The sequence below is a fragment of the Parus major genome, chromosome 9 (assembly GCF_001522545.3).
Source record: "Parus major isolate Abel chromosome 9, Parus_major1.1, whole genome shotgun sequence".
Lineage (NCBI taxonomy): Eukaryota > Metazoa > Chordata > Aves > Passeriformes > Paridae > Parus > Parus major.
In genome coordinates, this window is record NC_031778.1 from 12943431 (window position 1) to 12966600 (window position 23170).

Below are 23170 nucleotides of genomic sequence, written 5' to 3' on the forward strand. Positions count from 1 at the left end.
AATGTAATTTTAAAAATCTGATTTGAGTGGATAAGTGAAACATCTTTCCTGTAAATAGCCACCCATAAATTGAGAAGTGTGTATTAAGGCTTTGTCAAAAATCACACCAAATCACTGATGCTTTAAATCCAGCTGCAGAAACGTTGCAATAGGATGAATTACTGATCTAATTACATATTGTAATTGGCTAAACATGGGGGACAAAGCTTTTCCCCAGTGGGCATCAGATGTGTTCAGTTACATTTCAGTTTTGTCCTTTCTTCAGAAAAGAAACACAATAAGCTTCTGTCATAATTTGTGGATTTCCATTTGACCCAAGGATGTACTGAAGAATATAGAATTTGAAAAAGACACCAGCTATAGCAGTCACAACCTTGGTCTGTCTGGTGTAGCTTTAAACTCTTTTTCATGCTTTGGAATTAATTTGTTATCCGTATTTCCTTTTTCCATAGAGATATTAGGAAATTTAAAGATGCAAAGAAACAGTTTGAAAAAGTCAGTGAAGAAAAGGAGAATGCTCTGGTGAAAAATGCTCAAGTTCAAAGAAATAAGCAACACGAGGTAGAGGAAGCAACCAACATTTTGACTGCAACACGGAAGTGTTTTCGACACATAGCTCTGGATTATGTTCTTCAGGTAAGGACAGCAATAAAAGTTACTTTTCAAAACCATTTGTTACATATTTTTAGAGACGTGTTCTTTACAATGTTAGAAGTTCTTTTTGTAAGCTTCTTGGAAGATGTGGAGATTCGGGGAAAAAGGAAGAACTTTCATTTATAAATTACTTTAAGTAATTTCTTTTTCGAATAAAATCTGAAGAAAATTAACTGATGCATTATTACTGCTTTAATGCTCTGTTATTCAGTGTCCTTGCTGCAATGACACAGTTTAATTTTCAAGCTGAACATTAACTTTGAAAAAAAACCCAGTATTTGCCTGATATTTACCCAAGTGTTTCATGAGTTAGATATACTGTAGTTTCTTATATATTTGAAATAAAAACTGTAACCTAGCCTAAGAAATGCAAATTACCTGAATAATTCTGATACAGGATCTTGGGTACTTCTGCAATTTTAGCTGTATGCTTTGGGTTGTATTTAGCTTGTCTAGATGCCTCAGAGTTGGCCATTGTGCTGTAAGGCAAGTCAAGAACTTAACTATCCTTTACCTTTTTAATGAAGATCTCCCATAGGGTGTTGAGAGGTATTCTTTGGCATGCTGCTTTGTAATAAATTTTTTTTTTTTGATACTTAAAATTCATCTGCTTCATTCTTACCCACAATTGCACCAAAACAGGATTAATGCAACTTGGATGGTATGATAGGCTGGGGCTCCCAAATGGGTCAGAGCTTCTCCTGTGATCAAACACAGAACAACTCTTTACAATTAAGCTGGTTTTATTATATTAGACATTATCATCTATATTAGACATTATCATCAGTCAGTTATTTAAAGCTTAATTAACTTTTCTATAAATTGCATTATGAGTTGTAAAATGAAGTGGAGCCTGTTAGCCTGGGCATGTTCACAGACGTGATGGTCACTGGTCAACTCTGAGCTCCTGTTTTTAAACACTAAGGTAATTTTGGTGTTTAAAAAGTCGTATGAATTATGTCCCACAGGATTATTTGTACTAACACTAAATGATGTGGGGGAAGATGGCAGTCACTACTGCAGCAGGCCAGTTCCCTGTGTGTGCACTGAACTGCTGGTTGTTTGCCTCCTGGAATTTATATGTTCAAAGTATGAGCAGTTCCTGGGATAAAGCTATGCTTAGAGTAACTGGGAACAGTTTCAGCATCTATCAACGTGGACAAAAATCAATTCAGCTTTAGGAATTCTTTCTACTTGCATGATTCTTCTGGGAAAATGGCTTCACAACTGTGGTCTCCTTGTAGCTAGATTGGCTTTAAACTGTAATTCAAAACCTTTGCTTTCCTTCTATTTTTATTTTTCTTTGCCTCACAGGCTGAGGGTTTATTCTGTGCAAACAAATTTTCATTATTTTTGCTGCAGAAAGTTTTCCAAAAGAATGACTACTTAAGTATAGCAGTAGAATCTGGTTTTGATTATAGCTTCAGCAAGTTTATTTATTTTGCTGAAATTCTAAACTGACATAGAGGTGTTAAATTACAAAATCATGCCGTTTCTGCTAAGTGGATCTTTTAAAGTAAAATCTGTAGTTCTGCATGGCAACCTTTAAAGTTTAGAGACCAAAGAAGGTAGGATAACTAGGTGAATGTGAAAAATTGGTTATTTTTTCTATATAATGTGAAATTCCTCAAGTTCTAGGGCAACACCATTAATCAGTGACTTCAGCTAGTTTAAAAGTGCAGGTATACACAGAAATTACTTATTGAAACTATTATGTTCTTGCTTCCCTGGGACTACTTTTGGGATACCTAAATACTGTGAGTCTGTAAGAAAAGAAGGGAGAAAGTAACCCTGCCCCCATCCTTTGATCTGCCTTGGCAGCAGCGCCGAGTGCAACTTCTGCGAGGAGTTGGTGGGCTGGCTTAGCTCACAGTGCTTGAAACATCTTGAATTCAGTCTCTTGAAAATGAGAACCAATTTTCCTTGCTTGAAAGGTGTATTTATATTACTTCTAGCTAGCACATGGTGTCTTGTATTTTCCCTACTGATGTAAGAAAATTGTGACTATCACTGTGAAGCTCAAGTTTTGGAAGTGTTCTCTGGTTGCATCACTTTGATATCAATGTCAGAACTAGAGTGCATCTTCTTCTTTTGAAAGTACTTTGGGAAGTCTGATATTGAACTGTCTTCTTGCAATGTTTTGAGCTTGAATGTGATTACTTGGGGGAAAATTGCAACTAAAATAAGAAGTTTAGAATAAAATAAATTGCTTGTTTGTTCTGTTTTTCCTAGATCAATGTTCTTCAGTCTAAAAGGAGAGCAGAAATCTTAAAATCGGTAAGATATACTTTATTCTCTGTATATCAAATATTTTAATCCATCTGAAATTAAAAATAAGGCCACAAAGCAGTATGTTAAAAATTTAGTCCTTTAATTACTCAAAATGTTATCAGTATATGTGTCAGTTTGGTGACTGTCAGTTTGGCCTTTACTGTAGCTGGGCATACATGTTTAACTGTTTTTGACAGTCCTTCAGATTTGAACACTTACAGGTTTTCACTGCTTTGATCCTTTGGTATGTGTTCCATAGTGAAAATCAAACTTAGTTTGCCTAGAATTCTGCTGTTTAGGCCTGGTTTATTACTTTATAAACTGTAAATGCTACTTATAATCTATTCTAAGATGAATTCTGCTCTTTCTAAGAACAGAGCAAATTTTAATATGAATGATATGGTATCTGCTAAGTTATCTATACCTGCATGCCAATTTTCTTCATATTGTACTTTTCTACTCCCCATTATCTCTGCTAAAAGTTTGATATATAGAGTGACACATTAACCAGTGCTATTCTTTCAAATGTCTGATGTTGTTCTCCCATAATTTTCTTAATTCCTTAAAAAGCAGAAACTTTACTTGGGTTGGTTTATAACTGCCTGCTATTTTGCTCTGCACCTTCCCAACTTGTTTTCTGTTTTAAGGCCAGACAGTCTTTTCACATATGTTCATAAAGGTTATGGGTTTGGATCATTAGTAAAATATTCTATAGCCCCTCTCTACCTTACATGTACCAGTTACACAGGAAACAGCAAAAATTTCAGGTGATATGAATTTGCAGTAGTTTTCTGCCATTAAGTAGATTTCTTTTGTTTTGCTCATGGGGTTAATGCTGTCAACTGATTTCTGAGATTTTTTGCTTGGTTCTTTTCTTCCTTTACTTTCCACATTTGTTTTACAACATTGGCAGCTCTATGAGGTATTGATGTAAAACTGTCAGAACATGAGAGGACAAATTAAACCTTAAGTTATAGGTTATGTGAATTAAGTGACATATATATGTGATATAAATTTTAAGAGAATAAATATTTACTTTGTTCCTTCTAGATGTTATCATTTATGTATGCACATCTGGCTTTTTTCCATCAAGGCTATGATCTGTTTAGTGAACTTGAGCCCTACATGAAAGATCTTGGTGCACAGGTAACAAATTATTTTAAAAATGCATAACTATATTCTGAAATGGAAGAAATCTTGATATATGCCTCCATATCAGGTACTATATGGATTTATTCAACAAAAAGGGAACTGTAGTATGATAAAGGCAAAACATAAAAAATATACTGTAATGAAAGGAACAAAAATAATTGCAAACTGAAAGTTGTCTGTTTACTAAAATTAATACTACCTTTAGGATTTACATACTTTAGCCTAGCCACTACTGCTCTGTGAGGTACATTGTGATATTGAGGATACTGGATTATTTGGTTTTCAAAATTTTTGTGTATGACCCATGTTTATAAATATATCTAATAATAAAAAGTAGATTAGGCTGGTTTTCCTTCCACTCATGTACTTTATTTACTGTACAAATTATGCAGTCTGCATAATTAAATTTTGATGTGTGCAAATATAACTTTGATGTTAGCAACTTAGACCATAAAACGGAAGTATGATTTTAAGTAGTGCAAAATTTACTTCCTATGTGGAGTCCTTCTTGCCCATTTTTGTTATGTAAGGACAATTGACACTTCTAGGTTTTCAGTGAAGGACTCATGAAAAGCTTAGATGGACCACTGCCAGCTGCACACAGAAGACATTGGAAATGGCTATACAAATAGATTGGAACATACAGTATTCAAATGAAGATCTGTCTGTGGTGCAGGGAGGAGACTCAGCCATGTCTTGACTTGTTTTTCAGTCCAAGTTATTTGAGCACTTTCTATTTGCCTCTATCTGAGAACTTGCAACAAGTGCTCTGATACAAACCCCTCTTGCTACTTCCCAAACAGATCCACAAAGCAGCCAGATTTTTGTCTGTCCAGGTAAAAAAAAGCAAATAAATGTCAGAAAACTTTTACATTTGTCTTGAGTAGATGTGTCATTGAGTGTCTAAGAGATGAAATTGTTCTGAACTATGGAGTGCAGCAGATTGGGAGCTGTAGAAAATACCTCCAACAACACAATGGCTGAATAGTTTTTTCTTCTATACTAGGCCCCAACTGGGTTACTGTGGGTCTTAATTACGTGTAGAAATATGTCAGGTCTTGGTGTAATAGGGGTACTTGAACAGTTCAGGTGGATGTTACTCTTCTATAAATGTGCCCTTTATTCTTCAACAGCCTTCCAGTTTGGATTCTAAGTATTGCACTGTTTAGTGTCTGGTTGTATAACATGAGTGTCCTGCAGTTCTGTGGAAGAGGGGATGAGGAAAGGAGACACTAACTATGGAGTTGACAGTGGGTTAGGCTATCAGCCAGGCTTCAGTGTTTCCATTTCATTGATGTGATTCAAGTAAGAAAATACAAGGTTATTTTTGAATGTCTGGTCATGCTTTTGCTTGATCTGGTAAGGAGCACTGTGTAGCATTCATTTTGGTGCTGGTATCATAGCAACTGAAGGAGTTAAATTTAGAAAATTCATAGCTAAGAATGTTTTAAATATATTGCAGTTGGAGCAAGGATGGACTGAAGACCCTGAAGTTGTACAACTTGCGGAATTGTTCTTTTGTAGTGCACCTTGGTGTTTAAGTAATGGATATTTTTCATGACAGAAGCAGATTTGTAAATAGCTGTTGAAAGTTTTAACAGTTGGTGGCTTTGCAGCTTGTACTGGTTGAAGCTTCTGCCTTTAACAAAGTATGTTGTGACATAACGGGGATTTGCTGGATTTTTGTGAAAATGCTGTTAGATTCCTCCTGTTGGTGAGTGAGTTTTCATTCCTAGGTGAATTTTGTGCATGATCTTAATTACAAGGGTTAACAGCATCTGAAGTAATAAAATTGATCTTGAATAGTATAGTTAGAATTTTGAATTATTTTTGTCTGTATTTTCAAAATAACTGTTTTACTGTGATGGATTAGGATTAAGCAATTTTGCTTTCTGGATACTTCAGGTCAGGGTAGGATCCCTTGAGAACCGGGTCATTGTATGGGATTCTTTAATAATGTGCAAGCATAATATGAGCTTTTGCAGGGAAATTATGGGTTTTGTTTCTTTTCATATGAAATGTGGTTTTAGCTTAAAAAGAAAACATTTGAATTTTCATTGAGATGACTATTCAAAAAGCTGAATATTTTAGTCTGACTTAATTCTCCTCAGAATGCCAGTTGTAGCATTGTGTTTATAAAAATGCATTTACCAGTAAATGCAGTAGTTCAAAAAAACAGATTTTCTGAAAATTACTTAGTGATGCTATAATGATTTTGATAGTTTAGTTGTGATTTGCTACAGCTTTTGGTAGTTGTATGCTGTTAGTCTCTTTTAAGACAACTGATGTGCTGCTCACCTGAGTGAAATGGAAGGAACTCTGGTTTGAGCTTGCAGACAGGAATGGTGCAATGCTGCCTACATAGTAAAAAAAGTAATTGATGGATTGAGCTACTGTTAAGAATTTTGTTTGGCTGTGGTAAATGTACCCTCAAACATTTATATTCAAGATAAATTAGAGGTAATTGCCCTACACTGAGTGACTACCTTCTGTTTCATCTAATGGGGTAAAGGAAGAATCTTGGGGGCCATGTGCAGGTGCCTGAGTCTGGAGTTTTTAACAAGATACATATAAAGTTTTGAACAGCCCTTGACCCAGTTCTTAGCTTTATCATGAAATAAAGAGTTCCCCAAGGATTCTTGATGCAAAACAATCCTTGAGCCCAGTCTCTGTTTTAGAGGCTCTTGTGTAATTTTTAAGTCCTAGAGCTGCTTAGATGTGGCATCTGTACACTTCAGCCTTCAATATGTTCCCATTCACAAATGCCTATAACGGTGTGCAAGTGCTGGTATGGCCTTTTGAGCCAGAGGGGAAGACAGGGAGAGAAGAGTTAAAAAAGTAACGGAGTATGGAATTGGATCCAGATGTTTCAGCTTTCTGATATCTCCATAATTGTTGGAGACTGTTTAGCACAAGGGTGTAAGGGCCTGTTATTGTCCCTTTTTTCTCATGTATATCATGTCAAGCAGAGAAGTGAAAGACCAGGGAAATGGCCGGAGTTGGCAGGGGCCTGTCACTTGTGGTTCTGAGAGCGGGTTCAGGGGATCCTCTTTGTGTGTGGATCAGAGGATGTGTTAGTCATCTGTGCCCTGTGCCAAGAGAGTGACCCAGCTGGGAGCTGGTGTTGCTGCACGCTGCTCCTGCTGTTCTCGCTGTGGGCCTGGAGCAGAGCCAGCCCTGTCCCTCAGCCGAGAGCTGCGGGCCGAGCCCTGCGCTCAGCGCTGTGTCTGCACCGCTGGGTAATGGCAGCCTTGTCTTATGGGCTGCTGGGGAAGTACCAAACTAACTGCTCTTTCAGACAACATCTGCTTCTCTACTGCATTTCTTACTTAAACATGAAGGCCTGAATAAAACAAACAACAAAACCCAAAGAAGCAAAACTATATAACAAAACCAACCAAAAGAAGAAAACCCCAATCAAGCTTTTTCTTACAGGGTATCTTAAATGTTCTCTTCTTTTTGTGATTGTAAAAGGAAAGTTTTTGGGTAGTGGCTTTTTTATTATCACAGACTTTGTAAGGATACTAACTTAAATATTCTCTGTGACAATCTTTGTTACTTTCAAAAGCATATTTTTATTTCCAAAATTAGTTTGATTGTCTCTGCCTAAGACTTCAAGCAATCTTGCTTGTGTACTGCTGATCAAAACTATCAACACAAAATCCTGGTTGAGACAGTTGTCCCACTTTGTGGAGGGAAAAATCCATAGCACTTGCTCCTTCTAGTTTTTGCTGCTCCTGCCAGTGCTGCTGCATAGGCCAGCAAGAGCAGCTAAAGCATGAGTCATCCTCTTGGGAGACTGAGCACCAATGCGGTAGAGTCGCATATGCTTGGCACCATGCTGTTCTTTGAAACAGTTCTTCTAATGCTTACAAGAAATGTACACCTTTGTAGAGGTTAATTCAGGGTGGCAGAGCAGTGCTTTAAACGAGGCTTCAGTGGTTATTCAAGGTAAACAATTTGTGACGTACAAGTAATTATACTATGCAAATAATATAGAAGTCTTGCAATGTCTAGACATAATGTGTTCTTTTTTTTGTCAGCATTGTGAAATCTACTGAGCCAAATTTCTTATGATAATTTAAAGATCCAATTTTCTGTTTCTCTTTACAGCTGGATCAGTTGGCTGTAGATGCTGCAAAGGAGAAGAGAGATATGGAGCAAAAGCACTCCACTATTCAACAAAAGGTACTTAACAGAATGTAAAAGGCAGGCTGCACACACATTTTTTTTTATCTGTAGCATCTCTCCCCAGCATCTCTGCATCAGAACTACAAGGGATGGTATTTTTAGTGCAGAGAGACATACTGACACGTCATTAAGTGTAGGGTTGGATTACAGATATTAATTTTGTGTTACCGAACAAAATATTATGCTTAGTTTTTATGGAGACATAAATAGAACAGTAGAATTTATTTGAATGCTGGGATTCTAGCATTTCAGTAGAACTCCTATTACCTCTTGAATTAAGTTGTACAGGTTTCTGCGTTTCCATGCTGTGTGTTTGTAGAAGAGGTGTATGTGCTGCACAGCCTTACAGCCGTAGGTTTCACTTTGGACTGTGCCAAATCCAAGTGCAGCTTGGAGCTTGTGTGGCAGCTGCTGTTGCATATGAAGAGCAAAAGTAAACTTTTTAAATGAGTGTCTAATGTACTGGTTCAACTGTGCACAGATACGAAATTGAGAACATCTAATTGGTGTTCTGGGGAAGATTTGTGCAATAATTCTTTTTACTTATTGAGAAAACTATTGGTAATTCATGTTGGGGGGAATGACTTCTGATGCTTGGATGTTTCAGAAGCTCTAGATCAGTATTGGTTTTGCAGGTATAATGCCAGAAGTTAAAAATATTTCCACCAAACTCTCTGGTAGTGAGCTAATACTGCAGGCACTTTTAAAAGGAATTAGATAGCAGTTTAAAGGTAATGCTACATTTCTTACTGTCATTCAAATACGTTCTGTCTCTGTTCAGGTGGCATAAATTAAAAAATCCCACCCAGTATAAATGAAATCTGATAACTAAATAAATTCAGGAATTTATTTTAATAATAATGTTTAATAAACATACTGAGATTATATGTTGGGTAGCCTTAGTAGGAGCCAATATTAATATAATGGGAAAAGGTAACATTTTTGGTTGCTGAAAACATTTTTATTGGTGCATCCTGTCATCCCTTTAGGAGTTGGTGGGAAGCCTTAGGATTGCTGTGAAATTGAGCAGATGTGATGATGAGGGCAGAGCTGACATGCTGTGCTTCGAGTCAGGAGATAACTACAGGCAAGGAAGGGAAAGAAAGGGAGGAAATGGGAAAGATGAAACTTGAGAATTAATGTTGAAGGTCAAATTTAAAGTTTGTTGGGCTTAAAGGCTCAGTTTCAGGAATGGACACTAGTTGAGAGGTTCTCTGTTAAAGAGGACAGTGGTGCTTGGTGAAGGATTTCAGTTATGAGCAATTATCTTTAAATTTGCCATAGAAATAATAGCTGGTTCCCATGAATTATGGTCACTGCTGTTGCCAATGGTGTTTACAAGTCTTTGTTTTTTCTTCAAATGCTGCTTAAGGCTGCTTTACAGGTAAACTACTTTTACTAGTTTCAATTATTACTGAAACTTTTAACCTTCATGAAACTTGATAAGCCGTATCTGTGTGTACTATAAATGTTCTTGATTTCTAGTAGGAGCGACAAGCACAGTGATGTTACTTTTATTGTTACTTACTTTAATTGACAATTTAATGCTGTTTCTAAAATATAATCAGGGCAGTCAGAATGTACTGTATGTTGTCCTCTTAAGTTCTGTGTTTTGAATTGTAAATGTTGTCTCTTGTCCTTATCAGTGAAGTCACTGTCGCATTTTTGTGCTGATATTGCCTAGACTGTGCTTTATTGGAGATTCCTCTTATAGCTTGTCCAATCATTTTCTCAGTTTCTTATTCAAATCACATTGTCTCTTTTTGTCTCCTCCTACTTGCTCTTCCCAACCTTCACAACAAGTTGGCTTCTAGCTCATCAGGATTTCAGAACTGCCTTAAACTTTGGATCTTTTTTTTTTTATCAGTACTCGTCATCTGGTCACCCTGTGCTGGATGGCAACTTTATTCCCCGCTCTCTTCTCATGTCTTGTCATGTTGCTTTCCACTATGTTCCCAAATCTTCCAATGCCAAATCCTTCCATGTTTTATAACAACTGAAACTTCTGAAGCTCATTGTGTTGAATATTCCATGAGGTATATATGCATTTAATATACTGAAGTTCTAATCTAATGCTTCAGAATGATGCCTTTCCTTCATTGTGTGGATAAAGAACAGTTCCTTTTCTGAAATGTATAGGTAAGTGCATACGTGCACACACCTACCCACCCACTACCTGTGTTTGCATATATGTGCATATGCATGCAGAATAATTGCACTAATTAAATAACCCATCTCACTTTTCTGTATAATCATTGTCCTACTTAATTAGGCTGTTGATGGAGAAGCTATTAAAAAGTGTCATGGAAGGGCTTGGTCACCAATACAGTGTGATTTCTCTTTTAGCAGAGCTGATAATATGATTTACTTTTTTTAATTACTTGTAAGTTTTGTGGTCTATTTACTCAGAAGATGTCCAGGACACAAGTTTTTTTTTAATTTTATTTTTTTCAGTGTAAGGAATTATTTTTTCTGTATTAAACTGAAGCAACACATGCTATGAATTAATCTAGAAATTTCATGATCATTCTGGGAAATTTTTGCAATATATTTTTATAAGGAAAGATTTATATTAAAAGAATGGTGTTGCAGTGTCAATACATTAGACATGACTCTTGTTTTCTGAGCAGTTTGCAGCCCATTGCTGCAACAACACGTTTAATTAAGAAATATTTTAAAAATCAGTTGCACCTGTCAAGAGCTTCATGGCTTTTTGGTATTGTGTCAAAGCTAATCTTTTGTTCTAAAATGAGGGAGATAGTACAGGAAAAGTATTTGCATTGAACTTCAAATAGTTTTTGTTGTATTCAAATCCCTTTTTCATTAAAGTAAAAATCTGCTTCCGAAGAACTGCTCAGGAAACAGCTGGAGTGAGAATGATTTGAAAATTTTTAGCATCTTGAGTAAACAAGGTAAAAGGAAACCAGATGCTACCACAATCACAAAGCAGAAATAAACCTGAGCTGCTGTTGGGAAGATGTGTAGAATAATCCTGTCTCCAAAACCAAAGATGTGCTTGTATTTCAAGTTACTTGTTTGCTCAATGACACTCTTGCATTTTCTCACTCTCTTGGACTGTAAAACCTTGGTACTTGTGGTGTCTGTTGTTTTAAACCCTTCCTCAAGGGACTTTTCAGCTTAAGCATGACAAAAATCTCTTGCCAATAGAGAGGGAATGGAAGCAACTTTCTAAATGGGGGGTTTGCACAATTAGTGTCTCCTGTTTAGTATATGCTGGCCTAATTTCTCAGGTTAGTATTTTCTTTAGTACTTATGCTCTCCTATTTACTGCCTGTTAAAGAAACTTTTAAAATGCTCCTTCTCTAAAGTAAAAAAATCATTTGGGCTACACCTTCAATGTTAAAATATAGTTCCTAAGATTTACTAGTAAAATGGCTTGAATAGCTTTCATAGCCTGATAGCAATTTTGAAAGTAAAACAAAAGCTCTGCTACTGAAAAGTGTGGAGGGTTTTGTTTTGCAAACAAGAAAAAGAAAGAACAGAGAAAAAGAAAACATGCTCTGAAATAAATCAAGTATGTGTGATGAATTGATACTTTCATACAAAAAAGCATTCACTGAAACACTGTCAAGAATATTAAGTCTTCTGTGACACACCAGATTAGTATTATTTCTGGAGATGAAAGTTGTTTTTCCATTGCCAGCTGGTTTGCTGTACCCCATGGACATTTAAAGAAAATGGGGGGAAAAGGCATGAAAGCATGCTGTTCACTTATATAACCTACTTCTACATGTTTCTCTTCCAGTAGCAGCCAACCGTGAAAAATCAGTGTCAGAATAGAAGCCATACATGTTTATTCTTTCAAAACTGAATGAAATGTGTGATGTAGCACTTCAGTGGAAATTACGTAATACTGGCTACATTTTCTAAGTTCTGGTTAGGTGAAATCTACATTAATCCTAACTGACATCTAATTAGTTTAATTACATTTTAAATTAAGTCTTTACCAGTTATGTGCCTGCTGGCAGAATACACAATTCTGAATCACATACAGTGACTAGTTTATTAACATGTGATTCTCTTATGCAGGACACTGGAAAGATAGGGGTGGATTTTTCTCCACTCCAGATTATTTTTTGTGATTCACTAAACTTTTCCATGCACCAAGATAAAAATAAACAATAATGTGACTGCTTTGCTCCTATTTTTCAATTATAGAATAACAGAGGCTGAGATCAGAACACAGCTAATTTAGTTTCATTTTCTCCTTTTATCCATGGAATTTAAATGGAGCGTATTTTTTTTTTTTCTGATTGTTTGGTCATGTTTTCCCTGACCACAACTTTATCAATGAAGTTTTTGTGGATAAAGCACATGGAAGCCTTACTCCCTCCCCACTCCAGCTCACAGTCTGCCATATACAGTTAAGGAGATATTTGACATTTGTCTCTACACTCTGGTGTCTTTTTCTGCTCTGCAAAAGTGGAATTCAATCAGAGAAGTAATTAAAAATTACACTAAATGCATTTCATGAGAAGGCACAGTATTTTAGATAATTCTGACTGAGACTGTGGCATGATAAATGACATGAAGGTTTCCTGTCATGATTGTATGCACCTTCAAAGCACAGATCTGGACTCATTGGAAAAAACAGCTGCATTTGCTGCAGCAGTTCTCCAAATCCAGAGGAAAATCTGATTACATAGTAGTTTGGACAGAAAAGACTGAGGAAATGTATATTGTGTTTAACTAGACAAGGAGTTGCAGGCATCAGTGAGGCAGGAAGATGCAAATCTTTAGCAGATTTCATTATGTTTGGGAGCTGGTAAGTTAGAGTAATTTATCCATTTTGGGGGAATGTAGGGAATGTGACATCAGTATGTCTAAATTTGTGCATAGTGGTTTTCTCTTTTTTTTATTTTGAGAGCTTACATGAAGCCTTTTATGTTCAGCATGTTCTGATCTAGAAAACAGGCAGAAAGTCAAAGTTACTAAATGCTTAACAATAATTACAAAAAATTATTTGCTTTTGGTGAAGCTTTCATTTGTAAGTAGTATATTTATTCAGGTTGGTGTATGGTAGTAATATGATAGTTTCATTTTCTTTCAGAACTCTTGCACTGATCATCTGTTAATCAATAATAAAAATCTAGATTTAACATTTCAACATTAGTTAATCTATCCAGGTTAGCAGTAGCTGAAAACAGTGAGTAATTTTAAGGATTTTGTGCTGTTCTGACTGGTGAGCTTAAAGGGCCCATTTTAATATTTGTAACCATTTCACTATCATGTGTAATTAACCTTGGATTGGACCAAACCATCTGCATGTATAAAAGTAAACATTATGTGTAGCACGAAAGTTGTGTGCATCCTGGGCTATTACCTGGAGCTAATGACCATGTTGGTGTTGAAGATATTTTTATATATATATATATATATATTTCTTGCCTTGTTTTGTTTATGTATAGAAAAGTTCCTAAGGAGCAAAGTACAAAACAGAGACTTTCAGATATACTTTTCATGCAAAGCTGATGTTTCCAATTTACAAAAAGTAACTACTGAAGGTTCAGGAAGGTCATATTACAAAATGTTCTGGTTTTTAAGTATTTAACTTGTTTGGTTTTTTTCTTCTGAAATTTAATTTTCAGTAATGTGTCTCTTACACCCTTGTTAAGGGGAAGAAGCCATATGTTGCTAGTCTACTTTAAGGATATATATTTTAATAACAGCATGTATATTATTTTCATCTCTGGACAAAGTTGTGATAAATGATGTCATTCCATGTGTGCTTTTTCATGCACCACTTGTAGATGTTAGCCTCCCACTCACTGAATATCTGAACTCTACCTCCCTGGGAAGAGCCCATGCTGTTCTCAATGAGATGTGAAAGCAAATGATCACCACATATATTATTACTTAGTCTAACCTACCTTTGCTGAAGATGTGAAGCAGTCAGCCTTTCTAAAGCTTAGAAAGCTGCTGTTAATTGTTATTAGCTGGTTTTAGTTGTTATTAAGTTGATGGAAAGGCATATTCCCTTGTCCTACTTGTAATTTTATAATCTTATCCAAGATCATAAAGAAAAAATTACTGCTAAGGTCATGTCATCAGTGCCAGCACTTTGATTGCTTTACTCTAGAGTTAACTGATGGCATCATCTTTATTTGATTGCTCGTCTTCCAAGTTCCTGTGTAGCTCAGCTGTCAACATGACAGAGCTGAAGCAAATGCTAAAGCACAACTGGCGTTATACAGGTGTCTGCAACAGGCTGCAGCTGTTTTTCAGTTTTGACTCCTAATTTTCATGGCTTCTTTTCCTCTGCTTTTCTATCCCCTTTGCTGGGAAAATGTGAGAGACCATCTGAGCAGGCAGTTGAAACATCAGATGTTCTGTCAGCAATGTTTGCCCTCTATTTGGTTGTAGAGGTCATCAATACCTGAACAAGAAATTCCCCTTGTTGCAGGTAAAGTAAAAATCTTCAGCATTCTCATTTCCTAAAATTGCTTTTTTAAGAAATGCCATTAGGGGCTGAGAGTCACGGTTGGACTAATAAATGTTGCAAGGAAAACTTTATTCTTCAATATTTACTCTTTGACAATAGTACTGCTCATATTTGAAGTTTCATTTGAACTGCAGTATGTTTTTCTTGTTCCTTTGTACTAGGATTATTCCAGTGATGATACTAAACTAGAATACAATGTAGATGCAGCCAATGGCATCGTTATGGAAGGTTATTTATTCAAGCGAGCCAGCAATGCCTTCAAGACTTGGAACAGGTAATTACTCAGAACCTCTATTTGCTGCTTACAAAAATACTGCTTTTTAACCTGAATTCTCATCTGATTCATACTCTCTGTAACTCGCTGACTCCATAGTTTTGACAGAACACTGGGGTGACTCTGTTAGTTAACTTTGAGATGGCACTTCAAAGCCATTTTTCCTTGTTTTCTGTCCTAGTTGTTTGCAAACCCTTCTCTTGTGAAAGCATATGCTAGGAAAGTGTTAGAAGACAGAGTAAAATAGAATTTGTATAGCCACTGGAAGCAGACTAACACAGTCAAGGACTCAAGTTATTTTTTCTGAAAGATAAGCAATGTAATTGTTATCCTTTAAAATTCCTGTCCTATGCAGTGACTTTTGCTTAGTAGTTTTGATGGCCCTTTTGGGAATTCAAAATATATTGTTAGTCATATATCTTAAACAATGTGTATTTTACTACTATTTAAATATTTTTCTTCCTGAACAGGATTTCTTTTGCATTTCCAATGGTGTGTAGTTTTTTTCAAGGAAATATATATGCTGGAGCAGTTACAGCAGAGTTTGATACAGTTCTTGAATTTTAAATTTAATTTTTTGTGATACAGAGCTCTCTATTGTCCATGTTCTACTATATTTTCATCAGTGCTTCTGTTGAACTATTTGCTGCGTTTGAAAGGACAGAATGTGCATTTCAGTGGGTGGTCCCTTCCAATCCTAATTTTTTTATACTTCCTTGAGCTTCTCAGCACACCACAAACTTGTAAGAAATTTGGATCGCTTCAATTAAATCCGTAAAGTGATGCTAGGGCCACTGATGTCAGTAAGACTGTATCTATATTAGCAAGTCATGGGCAACTAGTACAAAGGTCTGGTCCTTTGGCCTGATTATTCATCTGTAATTGTAATGTACTTTCTGGGTTAGTTTCATGCAAGCAGAATTCAGAGTTCTCCAAGGTCTCCAAGATCTGTGAAGCATCAAAGGATGGTGAAGGGAGAAAACTAGGAGATGTGCATCAAAAGCACCTTCCTGGTGTGAAGTAAAATGTTAGTATAAGCATACTGAGAAAAATCTGCAGTAATAGGGCAGGAGATTGTCCTTGATTGGATTCCCAAGGGGCTGAAAGGGTCCTTTTTGCCACTGCCAGATTGACTGATGGTGAAACTCTGACTCTGGGTTCCTCTTTTGAAATGCAGAAAGGCCCTGCTGTGCAGGGAGGTGACAGGGGAGAGCAGGACAGGAGTGTCTGCTTCCACATGGCTTTGTTCCTAGGAATACTTACCTTAAAGTGATTAGAGAGTAGGAGTCAATTAAAACTAACCTCTGTATGTTGGTAGTTTAAATGGAGACAAAGTAAATAAGGAGAAAGTGTAATTAAATCAAGATACACAATGACATTCCTTCAGATTAAGTTTCAGATTTGAACAAATATAATGAAAAAATATCCAAGCAATAATTTAAGAGGGCAAAGATAAACAGCTTGTTAATGAGTCAGAGCTGCCTACTTTTATTACATAATTGATATTTACTTAGTTTTTTCTTCTATTTATCACAGGGGCATTTAATAAAGCAAAACATTTAACCTTTTTAGTATTAGATTCTTGATAATTTATCTCTCTGCGATAAATGTTGGAGTTGGATGCTTTTAGGCAAAAAATAGAGTTGGATATACTACCTATAAACATTTCTGAAATTTAAACAATTATTTAAATTTTGTATTCCACATGTTCACAAACCATTACTAATTGCTATTAAACTTTTTATCATACATAAAATATACATTTAAGACCTTGAAGAAGTTTTCATTTCTGAGTCTAGCCCCCCCACTTTTGCTATTTTTTAATAAAAATAAAGAAGTCTTTCTGTTATTTTTAGTTCTGAACACATATGTAATTGCTTGCTATGCTGTAGGCACAGAAGGGGTCACTGTCTATTTCCACTGCCTGTTTCACGTGATGGAAGGTTTTACTTGTGTAGTGTTACAGTTTCAACTGTGGGGAGATACTCCATTGAAGTTTATCACATACTAGAGAATAGTGGGTTTTTCCAGTCACTAGTTAAAGTGCAAGAAATGATTTTGTCATTGTGTTAAACTGTTCTGTGTGTAAAATTTTATTAAATATCAAAGAAGGAAACATTTAGAGAATTATGTATTTTATTTTAGGGAATTCTAAGCTGAAGTCAAGACAGAAAAGATACTTTTACTGCTCTTCCAGATTAGCAGTTTGCTGCTTTATTATTGCCCTGTCTTTGGGGAAGGTGGGTGGAAAATCAACCAGCTGAAACAAAACTAGACAAATTTGCCTAGAAATACTGGAATTTCCTGCTGTTCTCCACCAAGGGTGACAGCACTGGCCTTCCTTGCTGACTGCTAAATACACTGTCAGTAGTAATATGTATTTAAAACTGGGACCTCTCTTTTCCCCCATTGGTGTCAGTTGGACTTATGTTGGTTCTAGACCTTTTTAAGAGCTCCTTCAAGAGTTAATTAAAGGCACCAAAAACATTTCAATGGCCACTATTAACAGATACTTGCCAGCATTAAAAACCTAAGAGAAGAGGCAAGGGCATGATAGGTTTTGTCTGGGTTTGACACAGCAGTATGATTCTAGCTGACAAATGAGAGAAATGTGATGCTGCTATGTGCACATCTTGGTTGGTGAATCCATGGACCCCACAGTGGTATTATCCTGGTTGCTGCAGGAGGAAAAAAAAAAAGAGAGGACTGTATAATGCAGCCTTTTGAAGGGGGAAAATCTGTTGTGGTGAATGAAAATTTGTTTCCAGTACAAATTAATGTCTTGCTAGCATAATGAAGCTTCTTCCTGGGGCACCTGGCAGCTCATGTTTCATTGTCTCAAGACTTTAATTCTTTGGGCTTTTGCATCAAGTTTCCTGTTCTTGGGACAGTTCTGAGTGACACTGGCTTTAGAAACAAATAAGTGTTTGAGCAGGCTGCAAAGTAAACCCCGAGCTATTTGCAAGTCAATGTTGCTGTGTTTTGATAGTGATGGAGCTTTTGTAATCTCTTTTTGTTGTGTCTGAAAGGACAGCATATAATGTACACAAGTATTTCAGATAATACAGTTTAGTGGAACCAAAATTACATCCTTGTACTGCAAAAGCTTAGAGTACTGGGTATGGACACCTGTGTTTAGAATGTATTTCTGCCTGTTGGTAAATTATATACCTTATTGTACACCAGTTTTCTTAAGGCATCAGGAACTAGAGTCAGGTGCATTTATTATGGAGCAGTAGCTAGAAAGCTGTTTTGGTTCTCAGAAATTCAGATGAAAAATAAGTATATATCATGAAGAAAGAATAAATGTGTGTAGAGAGAAAAGCACTTGTCAAACCATTAAGTATGTTCCAAATAGGTTTTAGATTGGATGCAATAGATGGTTTCCTTTTTAATTCTGCTGTATTTTCAGATCATGCTAATTCTTTTCTTATTTTGCTCATTTTGCATTTTTCATCCCTTTTCCTCCTTTCCCTTATGTTTTAATCCTACCCCATTTTTTCACATGACAGGAAAAAGCCAGATCACATCAGGTACCAACCAGCTTCTTTTATACCTTCCCAATGTTTCCTTGGCACGCAAAAAGCTCTTCATTAACCCTGCATTTAATTTTGATTACTTGCAATGGATGTATAAGTGACTCAGTCTAAGAAAATAACAGAAGGATTCTGCCTGGGATGCCAGTATACCTGCTGCTCAACTCCATTAAAAGGTTTAGAAAGATTGAGCTAGTTTTTAGCTAAAAAAGGAATTAAAGCCAGGTTTCTGCACTCAAACTGAGCATACAAGATCGATGTCTTGCCTTTTTCCAATTGAAGTTGATGAGATTTTTCTTTTTTCTTATCAACTGCATTGGCAATAGACATGTACTTTTAAATGTTGTGCATTCTTAATTACTCTGTTTTAATTGTGTGCTGCTAGCAACTAGAGGAGAAAACTGTTTCTGAGAATCACAAATCACAATTCGTTGTTTTATGTAAAATTCAAATTTTATACTTCAATATTCTCAATATTACTCTCAGTTTTCAGAAACTGGAAATTTTTTCTATAGATTTTGCATTGTTTCCTATTTAATAAATACAGTTTTGAATTGTGTAGGTATAAATGATGGAAAGCATTCCATTTCTAAATAGGAACAACTATATTCGACCACTACAAAGTGAGACAGTGTAAACTACTTTAATATTCCCAAGAATGTTTCCTCCTTCACCATGCTTCTCTCTTGCTTTTGACAGAATGGCACATTTAAGGAAACTTTGGTAATAATCAGTACTTAATGCACACATGATGTCTAAAGATTTATTAAATTATTCTTAGAACCTGATAGATGTGGATTACCCTACAGCAGCACCTTCAGTACAGAGACTGTACCTCAGGTGTTCCTGGCTGATGCTGGTGTAGACCCCTCAGCAGTCTGTTTGCTGCAGTAGAGTTTGTTGATAGTATTTGGTTAGTGAGGAGTAACTCCAAGTTTTTGGCCTGAATAAAACTGCAGTGGTGCTGACACCTTGGAGGGTAGCCTTACACTTTCATCTTGTTAAGCAAAAAATAAAATGTATTCACTCTGACATCTACTTCTAAAATGTGATCTACAAGTTATCCTACATTGTAAATTGTTGATCTCATTCAGTAAAAGTTTATTTTAGAAAATCACCAGAGCCTGCACCCTTTTTGGCTAGACTGAAAATTTTTCTTTGACAGATTTCATTTTTCTACTAGGAAAAAAAGGGACTGAAATACTTTCAAAACCTCTAGACTAGAAGCTTTTAAAGATGGCACAAATTTGTGTTACAATCTGTGTGTTCACTTATATCCAACTGATGAGATTAGAGCTTGTTTACTAGAGTAACTCATTAAATATTTAGCTGTAGAACAAATGAGGCATTGCATTAATGAAGTTAATTGCACTTGCTAAGGTTCTTATTAGGGATTTGCTCCATTGCTCATTGTCTTCGGGCAAGGCTGCTTTTTTTTCCCCCTTTACCACTCCCTTTATCACTTAGGCACCACTTTTCATGTTGTTCTGTTTTGTGTTATGTTCAAAAAAAGCACAGGAAAAAAGATGTGAGTTTATTTCCTTTTCAATTCTGCTTTTTTATTAAGTTTCCTAGATGAATATTAGCAATAGCCTACCTTACATGTGGGGCATATTTACTGCATCTGTAAATAGATAGTAAAGATGATACCTTTACAATAGCAGTGACTAAAACTACTGCTATTAACAGATTGAAAAAGTCAAGGATGACAGGAGACCCTGTTGTTGCTTTTTAAATTAAATATATCTGCACAACATTTGAAAAGATTGTTAAAAGGTAGAATCTCATCTGTCTATGAAACACTAACCTTTCTAACACATACTGGATTTTCTGGTTTGGATCTAACATTTTTTGTATATATTACTTTTTCTTAACCATCTTTGTGCACTTCTTTCCTTGAATGGCTTGTGGTGGATGAATAAATACATGAGGCCCTCTTGTTACTAATTGTGGTAAACTGTAGCTTGAAACTCAACAGCCTGTGGAGAATAACAAGATCTGTTGCAACACAGTATTTTGTGTACTGTTACCATTCAAACTAACTGGCAGTAAAGAAGTGAGTTATGGTAAAGGTGGGGTATTGGAGATAATTGAAGAATTGCTGTGGTAAATAGAGGTTTGCATTATAAGCCTGAACAAAACAAGGCGTAAATTTCACTGAATTGTTTTTTACATTCCCTTCATTTTTGTCAGTGAAAATGGAATTGTGATAATTGGTTAGCCTTTTTTTTTTTTTTTTTGTGCATCCCAGAAGAGCTAGATAGGCCTGGTTATGTCTACAGGTTTGTTTTGCTTTTTTTTTTCATTCAGTGGTCTGATAAAACATCATTGTTAGAGATCTGAGGTAATTTCTTCTGAAATATGAGTTATTTTTCCATTCTCCGAGATGTATCCTGTATGAGCAGTGACTTTGACAAGGAAGGATAAAGTTCAGAGGAGTTTTTAAGCATTGTATGATCTTTTGGATTTTACAGGATACCGTCATAAAATCTTTTTTTTTTTTCTTCAAAGCTGAAGCTTAAGTTAGGATCCTACTTAAAAGGTTTTCATTGGTTTTTTTTTTTTAGTTTTTATATGCAGTGTTTTTATTTCAGGATCAAAAATTTTAAGACATGCCCATTGTAGATAGATATTAAACCCAAATTGGATAACAACACAGAAGTATTTTTAGTGCCTTATTAAGTTAGGTCTACTCCCAAAAACATTTCAGGATTAGTTTACATGGGTTTAAGTATTTTTATTATTCAAACTATCTGAATTTGTGCTATCAAGCAACTACTTAAAATTGTAACTTGCTGCTAAAATACTGAAGGAAATGTTCCTTGAAATGAAAATGTTTTGTGTGATAGCTTAACTAATGTTGTCATAACATAAATGTGTTTGTTTAGGACTCAGATTATTTGAACCTTGCTTTCTTTTCTGTTTTGTCTCTGCTTTCCCTTTTTTTGTTATTTTTATGAACTATTTACCAAAACTGACTGCAGCATTACTTTTGTGAATTCTTTTATTCAGTCTCTTTGTAGACTGTATGTTAGCACATGTCAGTCAAATAAGCACTGTAAAATCAGTTATGTATTCTCTGGATGTCTCTTCATTTAAATAGGCGCTGGTTCTCAATACAAAATAACCAACTTGTGTACCAGAAGAAATTTAAGGTAGGAATTGAAAACTGGCTCGGGATAGTTTGGGGTTTGGGTGATGATTTTCCTGACTGATGTGAAAACTGCTGATGTGGCATCCCATGTGATCTTTAACAACCTACTGCTTTTTTTCTAAATTAGTTTCTTTCTTTGTAAAATGAGACTAATAGCTACACTGACAAATTCTGAGATTCCTGTGCACTGATTGTAAGCACATACTTTATTTGCTGTGGATTTTGTAACCTAGTTAGAGCTTTAAAAGTTGTTGGTCCCAAAAGGCTTGTGCTCACTTGTTGGCAGTCAGATATTCCATGCTGTTCTCTGAGCAGTTGTGTTTAACTCTTTCAGGACTTGCTCCCTGCAGTTACTTACTGGTTCACACACCCAATTCAGCAACTAGGGGAAAAAAGCATGAAAGCTGCTGTTACGAAGCAGTCAGGGCTTCTATCTACATGTATTTAGTATTGAAAATGCACAGTGGTTTAGCAGTCAGTGTCTGCTTTGTTGCTTGTGAGAAGTGCAGCAGTTTTATGTTAAAGCAGCAAGTCCTGCTCTGCCTCAAGCCATAGAAGCCTTTTCAGTCAGGTTTTGGGCCCCTGCTCCTTTGTTTGTTGTTCTACAATCTGCTTTTGCACCAAGGAGCTGTAGCTGTTCTTCAGGTCGGAAAGAAGTAGAGACTGTATGGAGACAGTGGGGAAAAAGGAAGCAAGAGCTTAAGGCAATTAATTCCTCTTAACTGCAAACAGACTGGGATCAGAGAGTGTTCCTTGTTATCTGATGCTGTCAAATCAAGGGACTTAATTTCTGTGGTTGGAAAGGCAACACAGTTGAGTTTGTGTGAGCATGTTTGGTTGGGCATTTTGTGTTCGTAAATTCTTGTTGATCTTTTTTTTAACTGCACCTTTAAAGTGCTGATAGCTCAGAATGTAATTCTTATGAATTGAATCAAATTTTCAAAACCACTGCATTCAGCATCTGGTTGTTTGTTTTTTTATTTGGCACTTAAATACTGCTGATTTAGGTACAACTTCTCTGATTTGTGAGTTAATTGCATTTCTTAGAGTATATTTGTAGTTTGAGTACTGTTGTTTAAATTTAAGGTATTGATTATTCAGTAGATTGAATTGTAGGTAAAAAGAAATTCTCCAAATTTTATTTTTGGAAGAAAAAAATTAGTGTAACCAGGCAAATAGAATTAATTCATTAATAATTCAGGATTTAATTATTATCAACTATATTGTTTTTTCTCTGTGACATTTTTGTTAACTTTTGTCTCTTAGGATAATCCTACAGTAGTTGTTGAAGACTTGCGGCTCTGCACAGTTAAACACTGTGAAGACATAGAAAGACGTTTCTGTTTTGAGGTGGTTTCTCCAACAAAGTAAGGAGAAGCAATGGAGTATGTTTATTAAAAATAAAAAAATCATTACATGTAGTTGTTTTAAAATGTAAGATGAACATTTCTCTTGGGATAGATCAGAACAGTAAA

At 35.8% G+C, this 23170-nt stretch overlaps 1 protein-coding gene across 7 annotated transcripts in view; it reads left to right on the top strand.

The window, feature by feature from the left end:
* The window catches only part of ACAP2 (ArfGAP with coiled-coil, ankyrin repeat and PH domains 2), a 61673-nt gene that overhangs the window by 22853 nt on the left and 15650 nt on the right, over positions 1-23170 (top strand). For 3 of the 7 annotated variants that reach the window (XM_015637957.2, XM_015637950.2, XM_015637956.2), the window contains exons 6-12: positions 453-636; positions 2887-2931; positions 3976-4071; positions 8191-8265; positions 14893-15005; positions 21645-21696; positions 22962-23062. In XM_015637957.2, the coding sequence (XP_015493443.1) occupies positions 453-636; positions 2887-2931; positions 3976-4071; positions 8191-8265; positions 14893-15005; positions 21645-21696; positions 22962-23062 (666 nt within the window). Of the gene's footprint in view, positions 1-452; positions 637-2886; positions 2932-3975; positions 4072-8190; positions 8266-9640; positions 9653-14892; positions 15006-18517; positions 18539-21644; positions 21697-22961; positions 23063-23170 lie in introns of all 7 variants that reach the window. The other 4 variants (XM_015637948.2, XM_015637945.2, XM_015637954.2 and 1 more) reach the window with 2 other exon arrangements.